This window comes from Acanthaster planci, linkage group LG04, assembly GCF_054643075.1.
Source record: "Acanthaster planci isolate LZ-2023a linkage group LG04, COTS_SCS, whole genome shotgun sequence".
Lineage (NCBI taxonomy): Eukaryota > Metazoa > Echinodermata > Asteroidea > Valvatida > Acanthasteridae > Acanthaster > Acanthaster planci.
In genome coordinates this window covers 510,912-535,037 of record NC_141780.1, presented here as the reverse complement: position 1 = coordinate 535,037, position 24,126 = coordinate 510,912, and the positions used below count along the sequence as shown (strand labels likewise).

Below are 24,126 nucleotides of genomic sequence, written 5' to 3'. Positions count from 1 at the left end.
ATATAAAGGTCTTTTCTTTGTACTCAGAAGAAATACTGCCAGTCAACAAATGTAAACGAACATACACATTGGTTTTTTTTTTCAGTTAAATCAATAAATTCATGCTAGTTGAATTATTTCTCTAAGACTGACAATTTACCAACGTAAACTGTCATTGAAAAGCATGAGGTATGAGCATTGATACAAGGCAAGAAATGAACATAAAAACTCATTAAATTTATTTGCACAAAGTACATTTGGATTGGCAACTAATGTGGATTAAATTGAAAAAGTTGTTCAGTTTTCTTGTAATACATATTTCAAACTACAACATCCAGGTCATCAAACATTTCCCAAATTAGCAGCTGACAATGCACAAAGTCATGCATCAGTTTTCATACAGAAATTAAATAGTTAACATCACTAACTTGATGGCAATTTACATGGCGCTAACAGACAATGACAATGCCTAAGGTGACCAAACACAAACATGGTGAGGATGAATTTCATACACTTTCACAACCATCAAGACCCAAGATCAGCAGTGAACACCGATGTCCGTCATGCATGTACACAAGTAAATTCCTGTCTATGAAAGAAGTCACAGATGCCAAATGAATTCAACAGTATCCAAATACATAAATTACATGTACATAAACTATGTACCTGTATCATGTAAATCTGTAAACATCGACACATCTGACCAATGAAATACATGTGTCCCAAAACAGATCAAATCTCAACTGATAGGTTAAATTATTAGATGGCTTTTGTTTAATACCATTATTCTGTCCAAACTGTGGCCAATAAATTAGAATTAAAACAAAAAATGTACAACCCAATTTGTAATCTTTATAAAAATTTAAATATTTTTGATAATTTTAAATTGGAACTGGGATAAGCATGATTTTGTTCACAAAGTTGACAATGATATGTGCAGGTTATATAAACTTCCTGGGAAAAAGGGAAGTAATGATACATGCAGTACTTTAATAAAAATATATTTGTCGGAAAGAAATTCATTAAATCTGCTTGATCAATAATAGGCTTGGTCAAATACTTTACTACAAAGCTGCAGAAGGCCTCATTTTCAACTGCATATGCAGAGATTCAGAAAAACCTGACATTTAAAGTAAATTTTTAAATGTCAATTGAAACAAAGATTTCAATCCTGATAAAATGACAAGCCAATCAATACAGTTGAAAACAATGTTTTAAGGAAGCCGAAATTCTTATCCAAACAATGAATCATTAAACACTTCCCAGGAGAGGACTAGGAGTATTTGGTCTGGGTGAACTTCAATTATTATTTATTCTCTACACTGCTATACAACTTTGGCTATGTCACATCATCATCTGATATTGATATCAGTCAAATTACCAATTTAAATAAATAGATGAACTAGCCTCCATTTTCATGACTGCAGACATATACATGCACATGTTCTAATCCAATTTAAGACCCCCAATGAAGGAAAGGGCTCTAAAGGATATGTACTTTACCACAAATATTGCACAACATGATCGTCAATTATTTTATATACTTGTCTAGCTCAAGTACTCATTACTCCTACACAAATTACACCCTCTACCATACCACACACTCCTCTGGGTAGATGAATACATTACACTAAGTCCTGTGATCAGATTAAAATGAATATAATCGGTGTTAAGTAAACCTGTCTTATCTTGTGAGCAAACAGAAAATACAGTACCAGTTGTATCCGGTCCTGACACAGAACTGTTATCTATTAAGATTAATTCTCATGTTGCTGGAAGTACAGATAGATTCTGTACACAGGTAGATATTGTGCATAGAGATGTTAAACAGTTGGCCAATTTAGAATGTGAATTTCACAATCCCTTGCTGTAGTTAGGTTCAAACAGGGTCTAAATGTATGCTATGCATGAATATGCCACATGTGAGCCCATCATTTACTGGTACATGTAATGTTTGTTACCATTGGACTTCATTCTGAAAGCAAAGATGTGCTCCCTCACGATTATAAATTTCTTACAGAGCGATAAGAGGATACTTTCACAGGGCTGGGACCAATTCTAAAAAAGATCTCTGATACAGATGTTTTGCAAAATGGCAAGTCATATTGATCAGTTGATGGTTCTTGGCAGAGGAGTTCCTTGACAAGATTGTGAACACAGTCACAAGGCAAGGAATGTCATTACTTGCCAGATCCTGTTTCATTACACATCTGACCTTATCACTTCTGACCTGTCACGAGACACAATCATGCAGATCAGGTGTGGGTAGCATGTACCCCAATGACAAGGAAGTGACACATGGCTAGCCATGTCCCCAAACATTTATCACAGATGGTAGGTCACAACAACCAAGACACGTCCCCAATGACTTTAGGTCCTCAGGACCCCAGACAAGAATCCTGTTATAAAAAAAGTAGTTCAGGCCTTGAATCCGATCTGAGGGGAAAAATTGACAGTGAGAAATTGAGATTAGCACGTGGAGAGAAATTTTACACAGAGCACTGATCCTGCCAGGCAAACATTAATTGCAAAGCACGTGACATACTAGTAGCTTCCTGTCAATGTAATGCAGGGGGAGTATCATTTCGTTCTTTTTCTATTAAACCATTCTATTTACCAGAAGTAATTTCAGCATGTAGAAATAAACTGTGAACAATGTAACCTTTAACAGATTGAAAAAGTGCAAACATTTAAAGTAGTACTTTCATGCATTTGTACATTGTAAATATGCAATACAAAAAATAAATTTAACTCCACTGTAGCCTGGTATCTGCAGACCAATCAAAACCCAAACAATCTTTATTTTAATAAATACAATTAAATTACTCGAGTAACAGATTTTCAATAAATAGTCTGACATAAATTATTAAATGTACATGGCATGAATATGTGGCCCTCCACTACATTAGACCTTACACATGAAGGATTCTGGCATGTTTATCCAATCACACGAAAGGATACGTGCCACAGAATTCAGAACAATTACCATGACAGTATGGTAAAGTATTTAACTGGTCAGGGAAACCCCAGTAAAACCTGACCAATTGATATAAAAGCAGCATCTAGGACTCTGTGGGTCTGGGTGCCAGACCAACAAGGGGCTTAGAATAAAAACAGGGTTATATTTCGGGACAGATACAAAACACCAAAGGAAGAAGATAAACTGAACAACCAGGATACATGGCTCACATGGCTGTGGGGACTGTACAGGAGTTAGACTCACGTTTCACCAACTTTTCTGCCAAATTCTTCAAAACAGAATTTGTGCAAACTAAAGACAGAGGGTGCATGTACTCATGCAAGGTCAGTCGTTACAGAGTACACTCTTGAGGCAGCACTCACAGCTCCAGTGCATCTACTGTCTCACACCTCCCGTCTCACACCCCCCCAATCTTTAGTACATTGTGCACAAGGCAATACCTTTATTACTAAAGTGAAATGTAAGGTGTCAACCCTTTTCAACTGTAAGACATAAAATCATGATCAAAATAGATGTAATACATGTATGCTGACAATTCAACAAAACTTTGGATATGGTATGCATGTGAATGTTTCATATGAGCATGAAGATATCAAAGACTTCAGTAATTACTGGTGTTCATGTAAGCAGTGCCTTGTCATGCATAGATGGTCAGTGCACAGGGCTTAAGCCATGTCCAAAATGGACTTCCAGAGCTACGGCTAGCTCTACTGTCTGTATGCCTCCATGTATTTCCAATAAAGAGAAGACTTAGACCTACCGTAGCTCTAGACACCACATTTGGATGTAGTCTGAGATAAAACTCACAGAGCATTTCAGTAAAGTCTTCAAATTGTTTCAAGATTTGATAGAGACATACTGGACAGAGGTCAGCCAGCTGGAGAATCCTTACAGAGGTCATCATCATCCATTACATATTAACCAATGGCTGTCAGACAGACCACTGACAGACAAGGTCACTGGGAAGGTGGGCTAAATGTTTTTGGATAATATACCACTGACCTGGCTACCCTGAATGCAAATTGGCCGGTCACTGGGTGGACAGTGAGTGATGGAGGTGATTGCTGTGGTCAGTGTGGCCATTATGTGACCACAGAACAATGGCATGACCACCTAGTCCTAGCTCCATGGTGTGACTGACCAAATGCATTTGGCCTTGGGAACCTGTTGTGATTGTGAGGATGGCTCTCTTTACAATCTACAAGTATCATTTACTGGAGGATCATAACCAGACACACTACATGCATATACTGTACTCTAGGATGGACAGTATAATCCTTAACATATGGGGCCTGGAGCAGGTAAAATGCCCATTTGATAATCCCTCATTTGAAACCTTCAAGTTTACCGTGAATGCCTTGTAACTAAAATACTTATAGTCAATGACAATTTGGATTAATGAGTTCAAGCCTGATAACATTCAGTCCACTGAAAAATATTCAAGCACTGAGGACAAAAGGTGTAATGTGGCAATGCCCTGCCAAGAAACCAGCCTCACAAAACTTCCACCTTTGAGGAAACTGCAGTGAATGCTACCCCAGGTTAGGGGCCTCATCCATTCCATGCAAATGTGCCCCCCCGTGGCCACCAATGGAGAAACCATGGTGCAATATGTGAATAGGCACCACACAATGTACATGTATACCGGTACCTGCTTCTAACATGAGTATACTCCAGATTTATCAAATGACTTTGTGTACTATATGAGGGCTGAACAAACAACATACCGTATGTATGATACACGTGGTGTGTCAATCTAAGACAGATTGTTGATTGTAAAAGATGTGCTCCCTTGTTAATACACGGAGGTTATTGAACCTGGCCTTCAGATGTCCAATCCAGAAATCTAGATAATCCTTAAAGTACCAGGATGTTTTGTTTTGTTCATTCCAATTCATACCCACTAGGCATGCACATATCATAATATTCACAATATGCACCTGCATCACAAAATGAAGACACCCAGAAGAGTACATGTACATCTGTCAACTCTAAGCATTGGTCACACACAGACACACACACATGAAACCAAATTGCATTTAACCACAGAGTGCATAAGCACACACTCACAGTTATTTACATTTAGAACTTCTGAAACAGGAAATAAATGGTGTAATCATGGACTATGGCTATGTATCATATTGTACTGAGATGTCAATACAGTTCCTGGTGGATATCCTTTCTATCTACATGTACATAATTTCAGCAGTGGAAGAGAGGAACAGAAAAAGCAAGTACGTATTAAGTTGAATACATGTAGGTCATGTTAGTCTCCAATATGCAACATGTACTGTAGAATCACATGTACTGATCCAACTAAGTACTAACCATGGCATGCTACTTTTTTTGGCACATCATTACCAACAGAGGGTAACTCAACACTAAAAAAACCTGTCTAAACAAACTATCATGAATCCTGTTATTAAAACAAATACCCGTGCCTTGTAAAGAAATCCTGAAATCTGCTGCGTTCTATACTATGTCTTTATGACACCACTGTCATACTTGACAGATCAACTCTGTAATCCAAAGGCTGCAATGAAGACATTGATGACCACAATGGTGAAGACGAATCCTGTTGTCCAGTTGTTGAGACGGTCTAGCCGGTGTTGCCGGTAGACATCGTTCAGGTTGTCTCTGCCGAGGAGGAGAAGGAAGACACCAGTGACCAACTGTAAGGAGATGGAGATGATGATGAGGGCTGTGACAAAACGGAAGAAGCGGAACTCATGGCCAATGCTGACAAGACTCTTAAGCTGTGAAGCATTGGCCATTAGAAGAGCAACAGCCAATAAACCCTGGGAGACTGTCTTCTTGGTGGCATAGATATTGTAGTCTATGGCCCGCGGTGCTGGATTCTGAAAAATCAAAGTAAACAGAGTTTCATAATGAATGCAAACTGAGACTGTTGTAAATTTAACATTGGATTCTCCAGTTGCCTTCATATTACTCATACATGTAAGTGATTTCTGCCTGGAGCTTAATACAAAAGCTACATGCAAGAATGTACAGTTGAAAAGATTTAATCTTAAGTAAAAACCCTGTTTAGTTTTTAATTTGTTACTAACCCCAAGTGACAAGTTACCGGTAAGTTGCCACTGATCTTAAAGCTCACATTTCACACTTAATCAACAAGTAGGTTTTAATTTAAGGATGTCACAAAATGGAAGGAGAAGCCCAGTCAGTGTTGCTTTACAAGGGACCTGATACCTTTTGAAAGTTACAGTGCAAAGATGCCAGATTGATTTCTTTGGCACAGATGGATTTTGGAGCATTCAGGAAAATTCTAGCAAAAATACCAAGGCAGATAAGCTTAATCATGATTTCATACGGAGGTATTTTGTGAGGTTCGGCAATGGCATATCCACAGGTACACCGTACATGTATGTACCCAAGTGATGTGGTTCACTTATTTTGAAACCACAACAATCAAATTAAAGTTTGTGGCGCTTGCATGGTTCCCAGCAAGCCAAGGGTGAAATACAATGTACAGTGTACATGTACGATATGTACCAGTAAATGTATACACGTACAATCGCACCAGTAATTTGTCAACTCCATGTACATGTACTCTCCTACTGTAGGCTGCTGTATGACAGAAAACTAGGTCTTGTGCAGTAGTTGGCTTAACTACATGTACATGTATGCTTTAAATGACTAATTGACATGTACATCTGCACAGCACAGTATACATGTACATGTACTTTAGCAGGTTACAGTGCTCTTGTCTGGGCTAATTATACCATATATCAACTAATAGTCTGTAGACAAATCAGTAGAATTCTACATAGACGCCAGGTTGATGCAAAGTGTTTTGGCGTGAAAACATCAACCTAAGGAAAACCAAATTGGGCCCCTCAGTGTCTCATTAAACTTATCAATTCAGAGTCTCAAACAAGCACAGCCTTACCTAAAGGGAAGCCCAACCTGGAGTGGTATTTACCCAAGCCACATTGAAACTGTGGCAAAATTAATTTCTTAGGTAGAGAACGTTTTCTTCAGCAATTAAAAAACAGGTGTTTTAATCTATTAAAAGAAAGTTTTCACAAAGTCTTCATCCCTGCTTTCCAATGTAACACAAGAAACCTATGTACTTACATGTACAATGAATAGTTACAATAGTAACTTTAATGCACATACATACATGAATATTGCATATACATGTATATATGTAAACTATGAATGTACATGTACATATAACTTGAAACTCCTCTGTGACTACTGAGTAAAGTGCAACTTTTCTCCTCACATCTAAAAGTGCAGGAAGGAAGGGCATGCATTACACTTGTCTTTGTGGAAGGTGGGTGATCAAAATGAGATGGAGGGGGGTTACATGTACATGTACACGCCCGCCCTTTCGCCTTCCAACCTCTGACCTATATAGTATACACAGTCATGTATGCATATACCAGTACAGTATTGTACATATGTGAAACCAATTGAAAACTGTGACTTTGCACCTTGACATGCACTCATTGACAAAACTGCCATATCTTGTGTTCAATCATTTCCACACACAGGATTTGAGTTATCAGTCACTGTTTCTGATTACAAGAAGACTAGCTTCCTGCTTCCGTTAAAAAAACCACCTTGTATGAGGAAAAAAAACAAAATCCTGTCCCAGATTACAAGCCAGTCAACATGGGTTTTAGGTGCTGTCACACAGAACTAGATCACTGTTTTTCCCAGTATTAAAAGGGTCGATGCAAGATTTCAGTATCAAACTACATGTACATGTACAAGCGTATGAAGGTACACGGTACAAATCACTGACAGTAGTTTTTGAAACAGTAAAATACCTGTCAATTTTTGAAGAAAGTGACAAGAAAAAACTGACAATTATAAATTTATGAAATTATTCTTCAAAACTCAGAATATGCATTTACCACAACCGTGTATGGAACTTAAGTGACTGAATCAGTTTTTACTACAAAACTACGATAAATTAAAGGGATAATCACAATAAAATAAAATGATTATAAATGCGATTAATACATAACACTTTTAAGTGCAAAGACATAAATATACTACTTTGCTCTATATTATGGCTGGTCAGGCTGGATACAATGTAGTGCATGTATTAAACTGCTCTATGATTAAACTTAAGCCTTCCAAACCCACAAGATTCTACGTGATTTTAAATCACGTAAATCCTTGTACTTGTACAGGCACGTGTACACTACTAGTACGTACCAATATATGTACACATGTACATGTATATCATAGAGCTACAATACGTGGGAACTATCCGTAGGAGGACCTCATCAAGGATGATATTTTAATTAAAAGCAAGAATTCTGGGGAATAATGCAGTATCAGAAATGAAGAGGGATGAAATGGATATCTTAGACGTTCCTCTCTGTATAGGCCGGTTAAAATATAAACCACTGCTCTACAGTGTACATTTGCATGGAAAGATGATTTGACAACAGCACCTTCGCCCATGGACAGACAGAGGTGGAAAATTCAATCTTGTTCTGACAATGGAATACTGTTCTCTGAGAAATTAAATATTGATTTGAGTTTCCTCTGGTTCTTGTTTGGCATGACATGTACAGAAACCTTACGATGAAATATCACGGAAGATGGAACCGTTCCTTGCTATAGAAAAACTGGACATACATGTACATGCCTACATTTGTACACTGTAGAGTAACATTAAGCCAAACACTTAAGTTCATTTTTTCTGGAACACAGGAATCTCTACAAGCTTATCTAATAAAAGAGATTTTTCCACATTACATGTGCATCGGACTTATTAAGAGTATATACATGTACATAGCACAGATACTTCAAGATGTGAATTAAAGGGCACCTCTAAGGAAAACATGGTTTCTCTGAATAGTGCATCCAAATCGAATGCAGTATCATTTGTCTTCAGAGCTCAACCAGAACAAGCTTGAAGTGCTTTTTTTCTGTTCATGCCAAGATGTGAATTCTGAATGTAGATGGTGTCATTCTCAGAAAACAGAGAAATCAAGGGGAACCCTCTCCCCGTGTTCCTTGTGGGTAAACCCTGTGTATGCCAAATAATGCATGTAGCCATTATTTGGCACTCACAAGGGTTTATCTACTACGAACACAGGGCAAGGGTTCCCCTCATTTTTCTCTGTTTTCTCAGAATGACATCTTGACATGAACAGAAAAAAAGCCCTTTTAAGCTTGTTATAGTTGAGCTCTGAAGACAAATGACACTACATTTGATTTGGATGTTTCCATATTTATTTGAACAGATAAAATCAGAGAAAACATGTTTTCCTTAGAGGTGCTCTTTAAATATGGAGGCTCAAATAAGTATCATCTTTCAATATGTTTATATTATTTTCTTAGAAACTATAAATATACATGAAAAACTAAACATAGAGAAACAAACACAGAAGCAAATGCTTCATGCCATCTGTTGTGTTGACTGAAGTGCAGGTTGCAATATGGCGATGATCAGAAAGGGCCACGTGCAACCATACCCCCAAACAATGGTGACCATTATGTGAAGGGCAGTCTTTGTCAAGAACAATCAGAATATTAGGTTTGCAGAACCACTGCAGGGTCTAATGAATGATGGTACGTATATAAATTTTCATACACAGTGTACAAAATTGGATCCTAAGTGTGCTTGTACATGTGGTTTTTGTATGAGAAGATTAACAGGAATGTTGAAAATATTTCAACTATTGATGGAAGAGCACAATTTCTTACACAGTAGCTCCTTTTATATCAAACAATGCAACATGTACATGTACATGTATATCTACACAATTCAACATGATATACAATGTACATGTAATACGTAAACATACATACAAACACATGTACATGCATAATGCAGAAATATGTCCCATACTCCAATTATTTTACAGCTTCAAAGTACCGTAAGGAAAACAACCTCCTTATGTACATGTACATGTACCTCAATCAGCATAACTTCAGTCTCCATTGGAAGACACCAGTCTAAGAATCACAGACAATTCATCATCTGATCGATTAATTACTTGCTGGTGACATGGGCATGCAGACGTGTCATTTCTTTCACAGGGTCAAATGAGAGATTCTCCTTCAGTATTAGACCTCCAAAATAATGCTGCAGCCATACAAGTATAATGTGAAAACCGTTCTGTAAATCTACTGAGCTTGGCCACTGGTTTCTGTAGTAGGTTATTGATTAGCCCTACTTGTGCAGGGGTCACAAATGAAGACTGCATGCTAATGAGGGTCTCTCCAATAAGCTTTCTGTTTTCACTCTGCCCCATTTGTATTATAAAGCTATCCAGTACAGCCTTAGGGTCCACCCACCAACTACTGTATAAATGTGGTAGGAAGGCTTCTCAGTGTTTATGCATCCTGTGGGCTGGGTTTAGGCCAGTACTTCTGGTGGAATAATTTAGAGGGGTTAATCAGATTATGGTTTGCAGAGGACTGGAATCTCCAAGCAATTTTCTGAGGTATTTAAGAAAATGCCATGCATAAAATTGCTCCCCTCCCCTCCTTGCTGAAAGCATATTTTGGAATAGATGTTAAAACACTTCTATCATTAATTGTGTAATCTCTTGAAAAAAAACTGCATCCGGATTATCGTTAATCACAGTTCAAAGTATAATTCTTCCAAATTGATGGTAAGATGTGACAATAAAAATACACACCCGTTCTACTGGTAAATGGATCAAAACATATTCCCATCAATTTGTCTAGCACAGTGGTGCCATGAGGCAGCTCTTCACACAAAATAGGTGATGCTCAGATTAATCAGTATGGATTCATTTAGATGATATATCCCAGATTTATTTACTCATTGTATAAAGCAAATACTGAAAGTTTCACAATGTGTAATGGAAACAATATCCTCCAGTGACAAATGGAATATTCCATTACACTAAAGAGCTTTACCTTGAGTGAGAAATGGAACAGTCCATCTGTGATTTCAAGAAATTTGTCTTACCAATGCACTCATTTATTACAATGTTAAAAAAACTTGTAACCAAAATAGAATGAAACTGACTAACAACAAAAGTTTTATACCAGATCTGAATACAATTATTGTGCTGGCATTTCAAAGGCATTTGTGCCTTACAAAAAATATAAATAAAATAAAATATGAGATAATATATTTATATAAGATAAAATATACACGGTAAATACACGGAAATTTGACTTAAACATAATGCACAGCTGCATGTATAATTAATCATAGGCAAAGCTGTTAAAATGGAAACAGCTGTTATGATTACAACCCTGAGAAGAAAATGGAGACTCTCAAATTTATGCCAAAATATGTTCACTCCTGTATGCATGATAGTCCAACTGCTTCAGGCAAGTCAATATTATTAACAAGAGAAGTATAAACATTAATTTCTTCCATACACGCATATGTGTGTGCAGACATTTAAGAACTGGGATGGAGCGTGCCAGAAACACAATAGAAGATATGAGATCAATAGACAGATCAAGTTGCGTCTGAGCGCCAAGATGAATGAAAAGCACAAGAGGCTGATGTGGCAATTTTTGACAATTGATCACGCACCACCCACATGTAGACTGCAAACTGTCTGTATCACACGTATAATGAGAAATGCATTATTGCACTGATTAAGGCATTAAAATAAAGGCTACATATTAATCCTGCATGATTGATTTGCTACCATTAAGGATGGGGAAATTGACTTTTTAAAATTTGATATGATAATGAAATGCTCATGAATACGTAATGAGTAAATTTTGTTGAATACATTTGCAGCAATTATGAGTTAAAGAGCACCTCTAAGGAAAACATGTTTTCCCTGATTTCATGTGGAAGTATCAAAATGGAACGCAGTGTCATTTGTCTTCAGAGCTCAACTGTAACAAGCTGAAACATGCTTTTTTTTCTATTCATGTAAAGATGTGAATTCTGAATTTGCGTCACTGAGGAGAAAACAGAAAAAACGAGGGGAACCCTTGCCCTGTGTTCGTTGTGGATAAACCCTTGTGCATGCCAAACAATGGTTGCATGAGCACTGCAGACAAATCACACTACGTTCGATTTGGATGCTTCCATATTTATTTGAACAGATAAAATCAGAGAAAATATGTTTTACTTCGAGGTGCTCTTGAACGTAATGCACTTAGACTATTTATAGCTCAAATTTAAGGGAAAACTAAAACATTGTCCCGTGTAAGGTAACATACCAGTATGAAGATTGCTACAGTAAAACAAATTTTGCATTTAAAAGATCTGTAGATGCTCATGAATCCAAACAAGTTCTGATTGAAAAAGAGGGATTTTTAATAGACATGCGTCTGTCAAAATGAAATGTCAATGTCATGTGCCAAACTTTTGGTAAGTCCTCAAGTGCATTCTCTCTGGGTCTTGCTAATCACTTTCACTAGGTTAGGTCGCATACACGCATGCAGACATACATACATGTATCGGTATTAATTATAATTAAATTTGCGGGATTGGTTGAGGAGGCTACTGAAATAGCTCTGCTGCCCTGACGGTTTGCCTTACTATCAACTGGTAAAGTCCTCACAATATACATGTACCTTTAATACAGATGTTTGAATCTGAAACAAGGGTCAATTTCAAAGGAAAACTGCCTGTTTGAGATAAAATATGGCTACTGTTTTGGGCTGTGTACATGAACACACACGTTGGGTTTAAAGTACATGTACATGTATCTTTGAAGGAATAGATTTTCACACATACACGTGTAAATGTACATGCACAGTATGTGCATGAACAATGGAACTTGGGTATATAAAAATTAGTGTTGTATCTATTTGTGGACATGAATGTATTTTCTGCAAATAAAGTCATACAAAAATAATCATTTCCCCAAACAATTTATTGACATCTATGATCTTACCAATAATAAACACTGCAACTGGACATGAACATGAACAGAGTAACATAAGTCAAAAATCTTTGGCATACAACATACATGTAAATGTACCATATGTACCAGTACATTTACTCCATTTCACAAATCAAACCCTGAAGCGAATATTGTAGTATGGTATGAGAAGCTTCCAATGTGGTGCTTAAGATACTTACTGATGGGACAGGTGTTGTGGGTACACTGGTTGAGTTCTCCATCTCCTGATGTACAGGCTCATAATTCCTGCGCACACTACCAGGATGAACAATCATCGACATGGATTGAGCCTCGTCACTGATCGTTCTCAACTGCAGACTTCTGGCCAGCCGACCGGTAGATGATTGCCGATGGACGGGAGGAGCAGTGAGGGTTATGTTTGAAGTGCTGGTTGGGCAGGTGTCAGTGGTGAGGGGATGGGACTCAGCAGCATTGTTATCCACAAGATTACTGGTGCTGCTACTGGTGTTGTCTCTGCCACCTCTCAATGGATCATCACAACTACCTGAGAAAGTTGATGGGTCCGCAACAGCCTTCCTGTCTGGTCCCTGTAATGAAAAGGGTAATTTCAAATCAAGAAGTGAACCACGTCTATTACAAGTACCAGTAAATGCAGGTTAAAGCAGAAACAGCAGATTCTAAATTTCAGTGAAATCTTGTAACTGTATATGTGCATTATTTAACTAGATGAACTACTGACACAATATTTAATTAACTGAGCTATCTGCAATAAATATCCTCTCATGTTGATGCGGTGCCATACTTAAAACTTATCCAAACAAACTGTGCCTGAAACTTTACTGCACCACACATGACAATAGAGAAAGTCCTATCTTTCAAGGAACTTGCAACAAAAAGGTATCATCTGGAAAAAGACAGGAACACTGTGGGCAAGATAAAAAATGTCATCCTCGGTGGTCTCAGACATCCAAATGCCAAGACAGACGTCTTTGCTTCACTTGTCTGACAAAGTTGCTTGGAAGGCAGGACTGAGACATATTCAGTGATGAAATATAGTATCACTTAACTCCATTCATTGAAATGAAAGAAAAAAATCCCTCTTGGAAACCACTTTCACTGGAGCTCAACACACAAACAAAAAGTCTGGTGACGCAAGAGCAAACAATACAACCAGAACTGGGAGATCTTAATCATGCCACACTGTTTATACCCAGTGAAACTGTATCACCTTGCGGATGCGGGTCTCTGATTTCTACCTATCCGGGCAGACAGTATCAGATATTCCACCCGAGACAAGGGGGGGTAAATGCCATCTTACGAGTATATACAGTAGAGCATCCCACGTACATGTACAATGTTGTTCTGCAACAGGATTAGACTCACTTCAAGTCTGCTGTGATAATTTTGTCCACTCTCTATGATACACTGCACTGGCACTTTCCTGAGTACACAAGTGATAGTTACTTGAAACAGAACTTTCAAATCCTAAATAGCAGACTCAGGATCACTCTCTTGAAGGAACAGATCCTATATTCTTCATACCAGTATATGGAAAGGTACATGTATATCTTTATTAATTATTTTTTTTAATGCAAATAACAAAGTTTCTTCTAAAAGTTATAAATGACCTGCATGCAGGCATACTGTATCACTGAACACAATCACGCATGTAGCAAATGTTAATTTTCTATGTGCATGACTAAGACAAGTCCACAAATGGGAAGTCTACTGATGAAACTTCATAGTAAACCTTTTCTTGTAATGCGCATCCCTGATGATCCATCTGTAAGGTAACTGTAGGTGTTGGGAAGATAGCTCTGCTTACTGCAGGCATGAAGCTTTGATGCAAGAGGAGCACTGCATGACTGTTATTCTGTGCTTCCAATAACTAAGATGAATACAGGGCCATGCTTGTCATCGTTTCAAGAGTGGAGGCTGTGCTTCATTTACATGTAAATGAGGCGGACAATGATTGATCCTACCCAAAGGTTTCAATCATGTAAAGTTAAGTTAGGAAAACATACTCAAGAGAAAAGGGAAACACTGAACGGCACTGGTTACGGGCAACAAACATTGATGTTTTTCTTGAGTTTCTTGTCCCAGCTTTTCAGTTAATTGCATAAGGTGCATTTCATCATGACATGTCCCTCCTTTAAATAATGGACAATTCATCAAAAGTTTAAAAATTTGTACCCAGGGTACACATTTTGCACGTTATGAGAAACAGTGATTTATGCTCCAGGAGGCATATGTATATTTAAAAGTGAGCCAAGGAAAAAAGATTCTTTTTCTGAGAAAGTTTTTGAAAAGAGGAGGGAGACATTTGAGGATCTTTAATTTGTTTATACATTTGTCAGGCACTGTATCCCATGTCCATTCCACCTGCCTTTTGGATGGGCTAAATGTGACTTGCAGGTGCACCATGGAATCAATCTCATTCGGAAGAGGTGTGGTTCTTAAAAGAACTGGTCAGTGTTAACTTGACATTTCAGCAAGGATGCTCTGGCTGTCCTCAGGAGAGTGGGCTAAATGTGATTAGGCACTGGCCTTACAAACTTATATTACTGTATCTGTTTAAACTAGCAGAATAATACACGGAATCAGAAGTTTGAGACCTGTTTAAAATCAAAAGTCTAAACCAAATCCACTTGTTTATAAACTGCCCTAAAAAACCTTCCTTTCAGAAGACCTATAAAGTGTATTTGGATTCCTGTCCATAGGACAACAGAAATACCAGAAGAGAAGGTTTATAAAATGATACAATTAAGTATGTAAATCATACAAAATCCTAATGTCTTAAAGGTTCAGCTGAAAAGTCACACGGGTGAATGACAGCAGGTGAATGAGAATTTGGAAAAAACAACAGAGCATTGGGCATTAAATCAATGATCAAATTCTTGGTCGTCAGAGGGGGTTATATGTGCAATGTGTGGTGAAAGTTCTACTCATCCTTTATTTAAAGAAAGGCAGTGGAAGAAAAAACAAAATGAAACTGCACACCCTTGAGGGATGTTACCAGTACATGCATAGAGGAAAGACACAGGAGTATGAACTGCCCCTGCCTGGGCCGTTTTCCAATACTCAACTTTGTCTCCATCTCAGGCTTCGTGTAGGAAATCAAATCCCTGATTGTGGGCCTGAAGCGTTTAACTTAAATTGAAGTACTGTCATGTTCAACTCTTTTGCATCTTATGTGATGTTTTGTGGCACAATCAGACTTACTTACAACCTCAAAGTAAGGAAGTAAAAAAACAGTTGAAGCCTGAGACGGAGCAAAAGTCGAGTATTGGAAAACAGCCCTGGTATGTCCATAGCCAGAGCGCAGTGAACACTTGCTAAGCACCATCTGTTTCACAGCCACAAAACCCCTTTGTACCCTATGATTGCCGCCGCAATTTGTCGCTGATAATCTACATGTACATCCTTAAAACTTTGTGCACTGAGGTATAGGAAATTGAATATTCATGCATTTGTTGGTGCTTGGTATGATCTCATGAAACATCATATTTAATGCTTGTGCAGTTGCTTGCATTATGCTGTGTGCCCTAAATCTATATGTGCAGTCATTGCCCTTAATGAGCTCTTTCTTCTGGAGTTAGTTTGGGAATAACTAGCCCGGTTGTTTACAAGATCGTGTGTTTTGTTTGAATCATTTTTATTATGGCATTTGTACAACAGCGAATTTTATGAGATTTCACGATCACTCCCTGTGATGAAATAGCACATGTTGTTACTTATGAACTTAGTTTTCCAGTAAAAGTCAACATTTTGTTGGCCAGTCTTAACCAAATTCATACCAAGTCTTTGAACACTGATGTATTGGATGGAGGAGAATAAAATTACAAACTTTGCATGGATAATGGAAAAATGTATCAAAATTCAAAAAGTTTATTTACAATGGCAAAAGTAGGTCTAATATCAGGGATGGTACATCTATGATGGTAAATGTAAATAGTTACCAAGTCCCTAATAAGCCTTTTGTAAGTTAAATTGAATAAAATCTGGTGCCCTGAGTTACCTGATTACACATAAACATCATGATTCGAATTCCCCAGACTAAAGAAACTTGCTAGACCTCGTGATTCGGGACAAGCTTTTGCATAGCAACCACTGTCTCTGGAGTGGACTGGTTCCTTTGTTCCATTCTTATCCATTGAAAACAGTGCATTGATGCAAGGCATCACGAGGTATAGCAAAAGTGTCTTTAGTTTGGAGAATTCAAATTGCTAAGTTCATGTGAATTTAAAGAACTCGGTGTACTAGATTTTATTCGAATTTAACTTACAAAAGGCTTCTTTTGAATTGAAAATTCAAAAGAAAAATGTCGTGAATTTAAAGAACTCGGTGTACTAGATTTTATTCAAATTTAACTTACAAAAGGCTTCTTTTGCCACATATTACAAAGTTTCATAGTAAAACAAATGGCGAATGGGGACTACACTATACATACATGTGCATTCACAGATGCTAGGCGGGACGAGCTGCACATCTGGATATCACTAATGTGCACAAACCTTATGAGAATGGTCTAGAAAATCCTTAACAGCCTATGGCCTTAATTTCCTGGATAAATTTAGGATGTACCGTATTACTGCTTCCTGATGGCTATCTGCAGGGAAAAAGTACGTCTACATATAGACCATCATAGATGTCCAAAGAGTTCTTCCCTAAACATCACCACGGGGTAATTAACCACTACATATACATGCAGGGGTCAATTACATCTAAACTCTCTATCACTGTGTGATACTCTGTTAAGCACCACTTTGGAATTTTTAAAATTGTTCAAAAAACAAGTATTCCCACAAAAATTGTGCACATCAATAAAATTGCATATAGTTCATTTATTTATCACAGACAACAGCCGTACATACGAGATTGACATGAACAACATATTTGACATATATTCTTTGACAATTTTATGTACATGTACCACAAAGGATGTAAATTGAAAGAATAAAAGAAAATGGTTACCCCAAAACAATTTTCATGTGAAAAATCTTTGATGCTGAGTCACAGGCATGGCTGAATTGCTGGCTAATTATTTAGCACAACAGTATCTTGGGTTGCACACTTGTTGTACATACATGTACATTGGGTCTGTTATCATTTTTATTGAGAGATTGGAGTCAGCCAAGAGCTACAGTTTGATCTCAAAATAACTGAAGAATTTACATAATTATTACATGTTCTTGATTAACAACAGATGCACAATGACGTTGCTAGCTTAGTGTTGGTCCCTGATCTGGTAAGGTAATTTTTCTAAGCCAATAATGAGACAAGTTTGTTGACGGAAACCTTGCATGGGGGTAGATGATCAACAGTTGTTTGGGGACAAATGTTCTCTTTTTTCAAAAGTAGTTGTGCGCACACTTTCTAAGGTTAGCCTATGGCCTTGTTCTCCTGCATAAAATGTAACATGAAACAGCAGCGAAATGGTTCCCACCCAATTGTATCAGAATTACAATCATGGGATGTGACCATGAATCAACTAAGCCACTGGTAACCCAACATCCCTCATGCTTACTTTAAGTCCCTAGAATAAAGAACATGGTACACTTTAGTGATGCAAATACTACCGGCTTTTAAAGTTTGCACTCAACTGTGCCTAAAGTTGGTGACCATATGATATAGGAGGATGGGACTTGTGCATGACTTCCAGCCAGCGTGGTACAACCATCCCAAGGGGAATGCACTTTTGCCATATAAAGCAACGTAAAATGCAATTTGTTTTCACCTCACACTGACACGAGGTCACACAAAGTCGCGTCCACGAATCGGGTTGTGCAGACATCCAGGAGTTTTGCAAAATGGCAGGTAGTAACCGATGAAAACAGCAAACATGGTGACGTACGCGTGCACTAGCTAGTTGTTTTCATCGGTTGCTAGGCCTACCTTCCATTTTGCAAAACTCCTGAATGTTCGCGCTGCCCCATTATCACCAGATTCCTTATTTTGCTACTGTACAAACCAATCAATCTGACTTGACAATACATGTACATGGCGAAATTAGGGTCCAACTGAACCTTACTGTCACAAATGTTATGCAAACTTTGAATTTGGGCAACCAAAGAAATAAACCAAAAAACCTCAAGCTGAACAACTTGAAAATGTGCACTAGGCCCAACATGACTGAGGAAGGAGTTCCATACCATAACGCAAGGTTTACCATGCTTACGGACACCACTCGACACCCTGTGCACAAACCCTATGAAACTGGTCTGAAAAATTTTAGGTGTTTTCTCAGAAAACGACTTGGTATTCCCCCTCCCCCCCTAAATTGAACTTTTCTGGACATGTTTTGCTTTCTGAGTGATGGCTATCACTGTACTGTAGGGAACCATTAGTTTTTACTGTCTGGCCTAGGCCTAAATCATGGTGCTCAACTTGAACATGTTGACATGGTTGAAGTAGGCCTGCTAGGCTTTTTTGCTAAATATACAATGCAGCTCCATGCGCATGCTACCACTAGTACTAGGCCTACATTATTTAATTAATACATTAGGTCCATATGTGGGCCTATATTATATACAAGCCTAGGTCCTCATGACATTTGTCAACAACACTAAGTGAGGCTGGTACAAGTTTATTTTGCATTACTAATACAAGGCATGCGGGGCGCAGGTTCGGCCTACGTGTACATCTTTCATGCGTGAGCAAGACTCAACTCAGTAGACTAGCCTATCACTTAATTTCAACACTTTCACATACAAGGATTGTCAACACTAATAATGCAAATCAGAGGTGATTCATATAATGTATGCAATGTGTGAAATGCACTAGTTCTCGCAAATAATTACCAGCTTTTCCTAAATTTATTCCTCCTCAACATGGGATGACAGAACACATTTCCACGTTCATGTGTAGGCCTACATATGTCGTTATGTTAACGCGCGTACACGTACATGTACGTCGTGCATGCATCGCGCGCACGCATCTTACGATTTTATGCACAAAAAAGGGCTCTAATGGAACCAGCTAAGCTTGTATGTTGATGAAGGTTGCCAAGAACCTGTCGGCTACCAGCGTCATCATTCAACGTACGTACGTGTGCATGTACGTACACACTGTACGTGGCTCACACATTATTTCACAAGGGGCGCGCGGTAAAATTCTAGCAGACGATAATAACATCAATTTTGGTTTTGTTTCAAAACAAAAACGTTCTTTAAAAATTACATCCAAACAACTGTTTTCAAAGTTAAAATTGAATTTTTACAGAATTTTCTATCTAAAAAGTATGCTTGCTTTTAATTTGGATTAAATCTTCAAAACAAAAAAAATCCGAAAAAAATAAGTGTTGTGCATGCAAAGGCGATATTTCAGCTTCTTGTCAAAGAACAGTCCGGTATATCACTCCGCCAATCGAGTGCGTGATGGAGCCTGCGGCGGCGGCGCGGCGCGGCGGCCCGCGGATGGAGGGGGCATAGTATTTTGCAATTTGCATGTGTGTCGGGATATCGGTTGGAAGCATGGAGGAAGAACAACGTACTGGCAACCGATGAAGACAATTTTTCGTTTCCCAGCGCTTTAGTTGCGCTTCAGGGGCGTTTATTGAGAGCACAAGGCTTTCAGAAATTCGCCTTGTTGTGCCAGTAGTTGATTTGAGTGATGGTTATGAGTGTTGCTTTCATACAAATGTGGAAAATAATTCGGCTAAACATGAACGTTGTGCGTACGTGTCCACTGCTGGTTGCGTTGCCGTAGCCCAGGTAAGCTGCCTGCGAAGCAGTTAGCATAACCATAAACTTAGTACAGTGAGTTAGTCTTCACACGACGAGTGAAATACCAAATAGTGAGTAATTTGTCCCGCATTTTATTACTCGGTCTATTTTGTCTTGTTTTGATTTTCAGGATATGCAGGATCATATCCCTATGGTCTGTGGTGTACTCTGATACGACTGAACAGTTGGAAATGTGCTTCATCCTTTCACTTCAGACATGTCAGACTTCAGTATGGATTTCGACGCATATTATGTGGCTCAATGCTGTAGAGTGTTGACATGCAGGCAGTGTCGACCTCAAAAGCCGAGTTGCCATTGCGCAAACGGCTTGTGTTGTGGCTGTTTGTGTGAACAAGGGCTAGTTCTGTTGAACAAAGTTCAGAACTGCTGCATAGGAAGCAATTCCCTACAGGAACTGTAGTGGTCATCTGAAAAACAGAGTATTTGTGTACTCTTTGTCAGTATTTTAGACATCAGGCCTACTTCGTCCGATTTTATTCCTAAAGGAAATCTTTACTGGGAAATTTTCTTTTCCATTGTGGAGTTTTCTTGGAAGATTTCCCTTACCAAACACCATGAGTGAGAAAGAGAAAAGTCAAGAAACTGCCCAGCAGCACGGTAGAGGTGTGAGGAGACAAGTGATTTCTAATGGTGTTGCATCACCTGCTGAGCGAGTCAAACATAATTCACGAGGCAAATCACCAGTCCAAGCAGAAGAACCTGCACCACTCGCAGTGCCACTCATAAATGGAGAAGTGCATCCTGTATCGGTTCACAGGTCACCAGGTCATGTAAACCTGGCCATTCGCAATGGCCGGCCAGAAGTTGAAGCGATCCAAACTTCAAATTTGAAAGATAATGACCCACAGTCAAGTCACAGCAGCTCAGTCCTCCCAAAGGAAGAATTTAGGATAGATGGCGATCTCAAAAATGTCCCACCTACTGACACACAAGCTCTGACAAGAACTGTTGATGATAAAGACCCTTCTGAAGGAGACAAAGACTTGAAAGAGGATAAAGTATTAGGTCTCGGGAAACGACAGAAGTCGGTTACCATATGTGAGCCTGAAGATGTTGTCGCCAAGACGGAACAGTTTGTGCTTGAAAAGGTAGAAAATGATCTGAATAAGGAAAATGCCCAAACAGTCCCTGTTGGAATTTCATCCGATGCTACAGATGTTTCTGGGAAGGAGGAAGAGCTAAAAGATGGCACAGAAGTGGAGAAGGATGATAAAGCTGTTGATAAGTCACCTAATGGTCGCTTCATGAAGTATGACATCGAAGTTGGGCGAGGATCCTTTAAGACAGTTTACAAGGGGCTTGACACTGAGACTGGTGTTGCTGTTGCCTGGTGTGAATTGCAGGTCAGTCTTGTTAGCAATAAAACAACATAGCTTTCTGGTACATGTTGAAACTAAAATGTGACAAGAACAGTGACAAATAAGTGTAAGCAAATGAAACACTAATGTTGAAAACAAAAATGAAGAGTCAAGTAAAGAGAAGTTAACACATAGCACACTGTAATGCTGAGAAAATACTCTTAGCTTTTTTACCATTGGTTAGCTCAAGAAACTAGCTTCTGCCAAGAAGAGATTTAACCTACATGTACATGTACATTGTACCCACTATCATCTACATGTACGGTACTTCAGTATTCAAATCCTACTTTAGAAAATAATAGCCTATCCTTTACTAACATTACAAGAAATCTGATTTCCCTCCCTTACCCTGGTTAATAAGAGAAGTTGCCATCCCCTACCCCTCACATTTTTTGCTGACTCTCAACAAACTCAAGAAATACCTTCCAAACACTTAAACAGATCTCAAGGTGACATTCCTCTCTTGCATCTGTATTTAACAAATCATGCCCCTGAATACACCCAAGGGTGAAAAGGGCTATCTTGGCCAGTACTGAGGGGCATTTGGGTACCAGCAGCCTACAGACGCTGGCTTGTGGTTGCTTGACGCCTATGAGAATAAATACTGGGGTAAGGAGTTTCAAAAATACTTATTGGACCATGTAATGTTGCTTTCCTCATGATGACCCATGCATTTAAACTTTGAGTATAACAAATTACCTTAAACTTTCACAATTTGCTGAAGTTGGAAGAGAAAGTTGCATTTTTTCATTTCTTTATCACAGCCCACTGCCAAGCCCTTTTGTTATATTCCAGTTGGGGACATTCCATTGGTAGTGTGGAGTGACAGGAAAGTCATTCACTTCAAACATGAAGAAATTCTGATTAAGTGACACACCGACAGTGTACATGTACAAATCACATGTAAGAGAGAATACTCAATTCAAGCTAAATGCATTATCCTCATAAAGTCAGTGAATAGTCGGACTCATATTAATGTGGAAACACCTACATGTACTTGGAAATAGTTGTGTGAGAAAAAAATGCATTTCAAACACAGAAAACAATTTTTCACACAAAATTTATCGAACATATCAGTCCACTGAATACATTATAAATCTGAAATGATAGGGGTTCCATAGTCACTAACATTCAGCTTAACCAATTTATAAAATATACATAAGACATACATGTACGTAATATAGTTGTGCATGTTTACAGAGCTACCGTACCCCTACATAGAAGTCTTGATGCTTGAAACTGTAGCAAGTACATGTGCATGTTTACATGCCCATATACTTGTAAGTAGGGCGATACTGCGCCACATGTATTGGAAGGAAGTGGTCACTTTTACTCCTGTTCAAGAGTTTGGTTGTTGAGTTTGTCTTTTAGGATTTAGTAGATTTTTATATAGAAATTTTCACTACGCAGTTTATAAATTTATACCATTCAAAATGTTCATTTTACACTGGCATGTACAGTGTACATGTACACTTGTACATATATTTGTACACAGACAGGGTGCATTTACTAACATGTATGTTTAGAGTCATGCATATACATGTACTTTATCAGGACAGTTACAAAAAGTATTACTTAAAAAGAATAAATTTTGAGAGTTTTAATTGGTTAGCATTTCCAGCCAAATGCCCCCATCTCCTTGAAATCTCCCTAAAGGGCCTCTGAAGCTCTTTCAATTTTTCTAAACTGACACTAAGAATCCTGCTGTACATTGTTACTGTTGTTTGATTATGCATTATTACATAAGAGCCATTCTATTATGAAGGAAGAGCTGAGGTCTAGCTATTTATAAACACAAAGTGTGTGTGCACAGACTGCAGTCTTTCCTGTGGTGCATGTACATAAAATGAGGTCAATCCATGGGTTGCTTTGAAAGTTAAGGATAGAACTATAGATCTGAAGGGGGAGAACAGGTAGTTCTGAATCTTTTTAGTCATTGTTTTGGAAATTAAAAGTTCAAAATCTGCCAGAGCATTCACAAGTAATGAGAGTGAACTTTAGTAACCTTTTCCAATAATCCAGTGTTGTTTATTGTTAGAAGCTGATGTTGAAATTCAAAAACTTCATCAGATTAAATGTACATGTACATGTGTGTGGTATGTAGATGTACAGTGTACATGTGCAGATTTACACGTGCAGTTGTTTGTGTTACTCAGAATTTATAAGGAAGTGGCTTTGTATGGTTTTTGTGGTATCACAAAAAAGATGATTTTGTTTTGGTACAAACTGCTGAATCCTGTGGTTGCTTTTATTCA

At 38.2% G+C, this 24,126-nt stretch overlaps 2 protein-coding genes across 6 annotated transcripts in view; one reads left to right on the top strand and one right to left on the bottom strand.

The window, feature by feature from the left end:
• Nucleotides 1-195: 195 nt before the first annotated feature.
• Nucleotides 196-19,723, bottom strand: LOC110988249 (ninjurin-1-like). Of its 2 annotated transcripts, XM_087136218.1 has the most exons (3): nt 19,569-19,723; nt 12,987-13,355; nt 196-5,817 (listed from the first exon to the last, which is right to left on the bottom strand). In XM_087136218.1, the coding sequence occupies exons 2-3, from the start codon at nt 13,086-13,088 to the stop codon at nt 5,473-5,475; spliced, it is 447 nt and encodes a 148-aa protein (XP_086992344.1). In that variant the 5' UTR covers nt 13,089-13,355; nt 19,569-19,723; the 3' UTR covers nt 196-5,472. The 2 variants fall into 2 exon arrangements, with proteins under 2 accessions (XP_086992344.1, XP_086992345.1); XM_087136219.1 differs by lacking the exons at nt 12,987-13,355; nt 19,569-19,723 and adding an exon at nt 9,867-12,920.
• Nucleotides 19,724-20,179: 456 nt separating this feature from the next.
• The window catches only part of LOC110988235 (uncharacterized), a 55,178-nt gene continuing 51,231 nt past the window's right edge, over nt 20,180-24,126 (top strand). For 2 of the 4 annotated variants that reach the window (XM_022251562.2, XM_087136208.1), the window contains exons 1-2: nt 20,182-20,480; nt 20,623-21,856. In XM_022251562.2, the coding sequence (XP_022107254.2) occupies nt 21,068-21,856 (789 nt within the window). In that variant the 5' untranslated portion in view covers nt 20,182-20,480; nt 20,623-21,067. Of the gene's footprint in view, nt 20,481-20,622; nt 21,857-24,126 lie in introns of all 4 variants that reach the window. The other 2 variants (XM_087136210.1, XM_087136207.1) reach the window with 2 other exon arrangements.

What these genes read in the sequence shown, in the direction of transcription:
- LOC110988249 (XM_087136218.1), bottom strand. Translation starts at nt 13,088, where the DNA reads ATGTCGATGATTGTTCATCCTGGTAGTGTGCGCAGGAATTATGAGCCT. An exon ending in CCACAACACCTGTCCCATCA is followed by an intron (nt 5,818 to 12,986) that starts GTAAGTATCTTA and finishes TTGATTTTTCAG; the next exon opens with AATCCAGCACCGCGGGCCAT.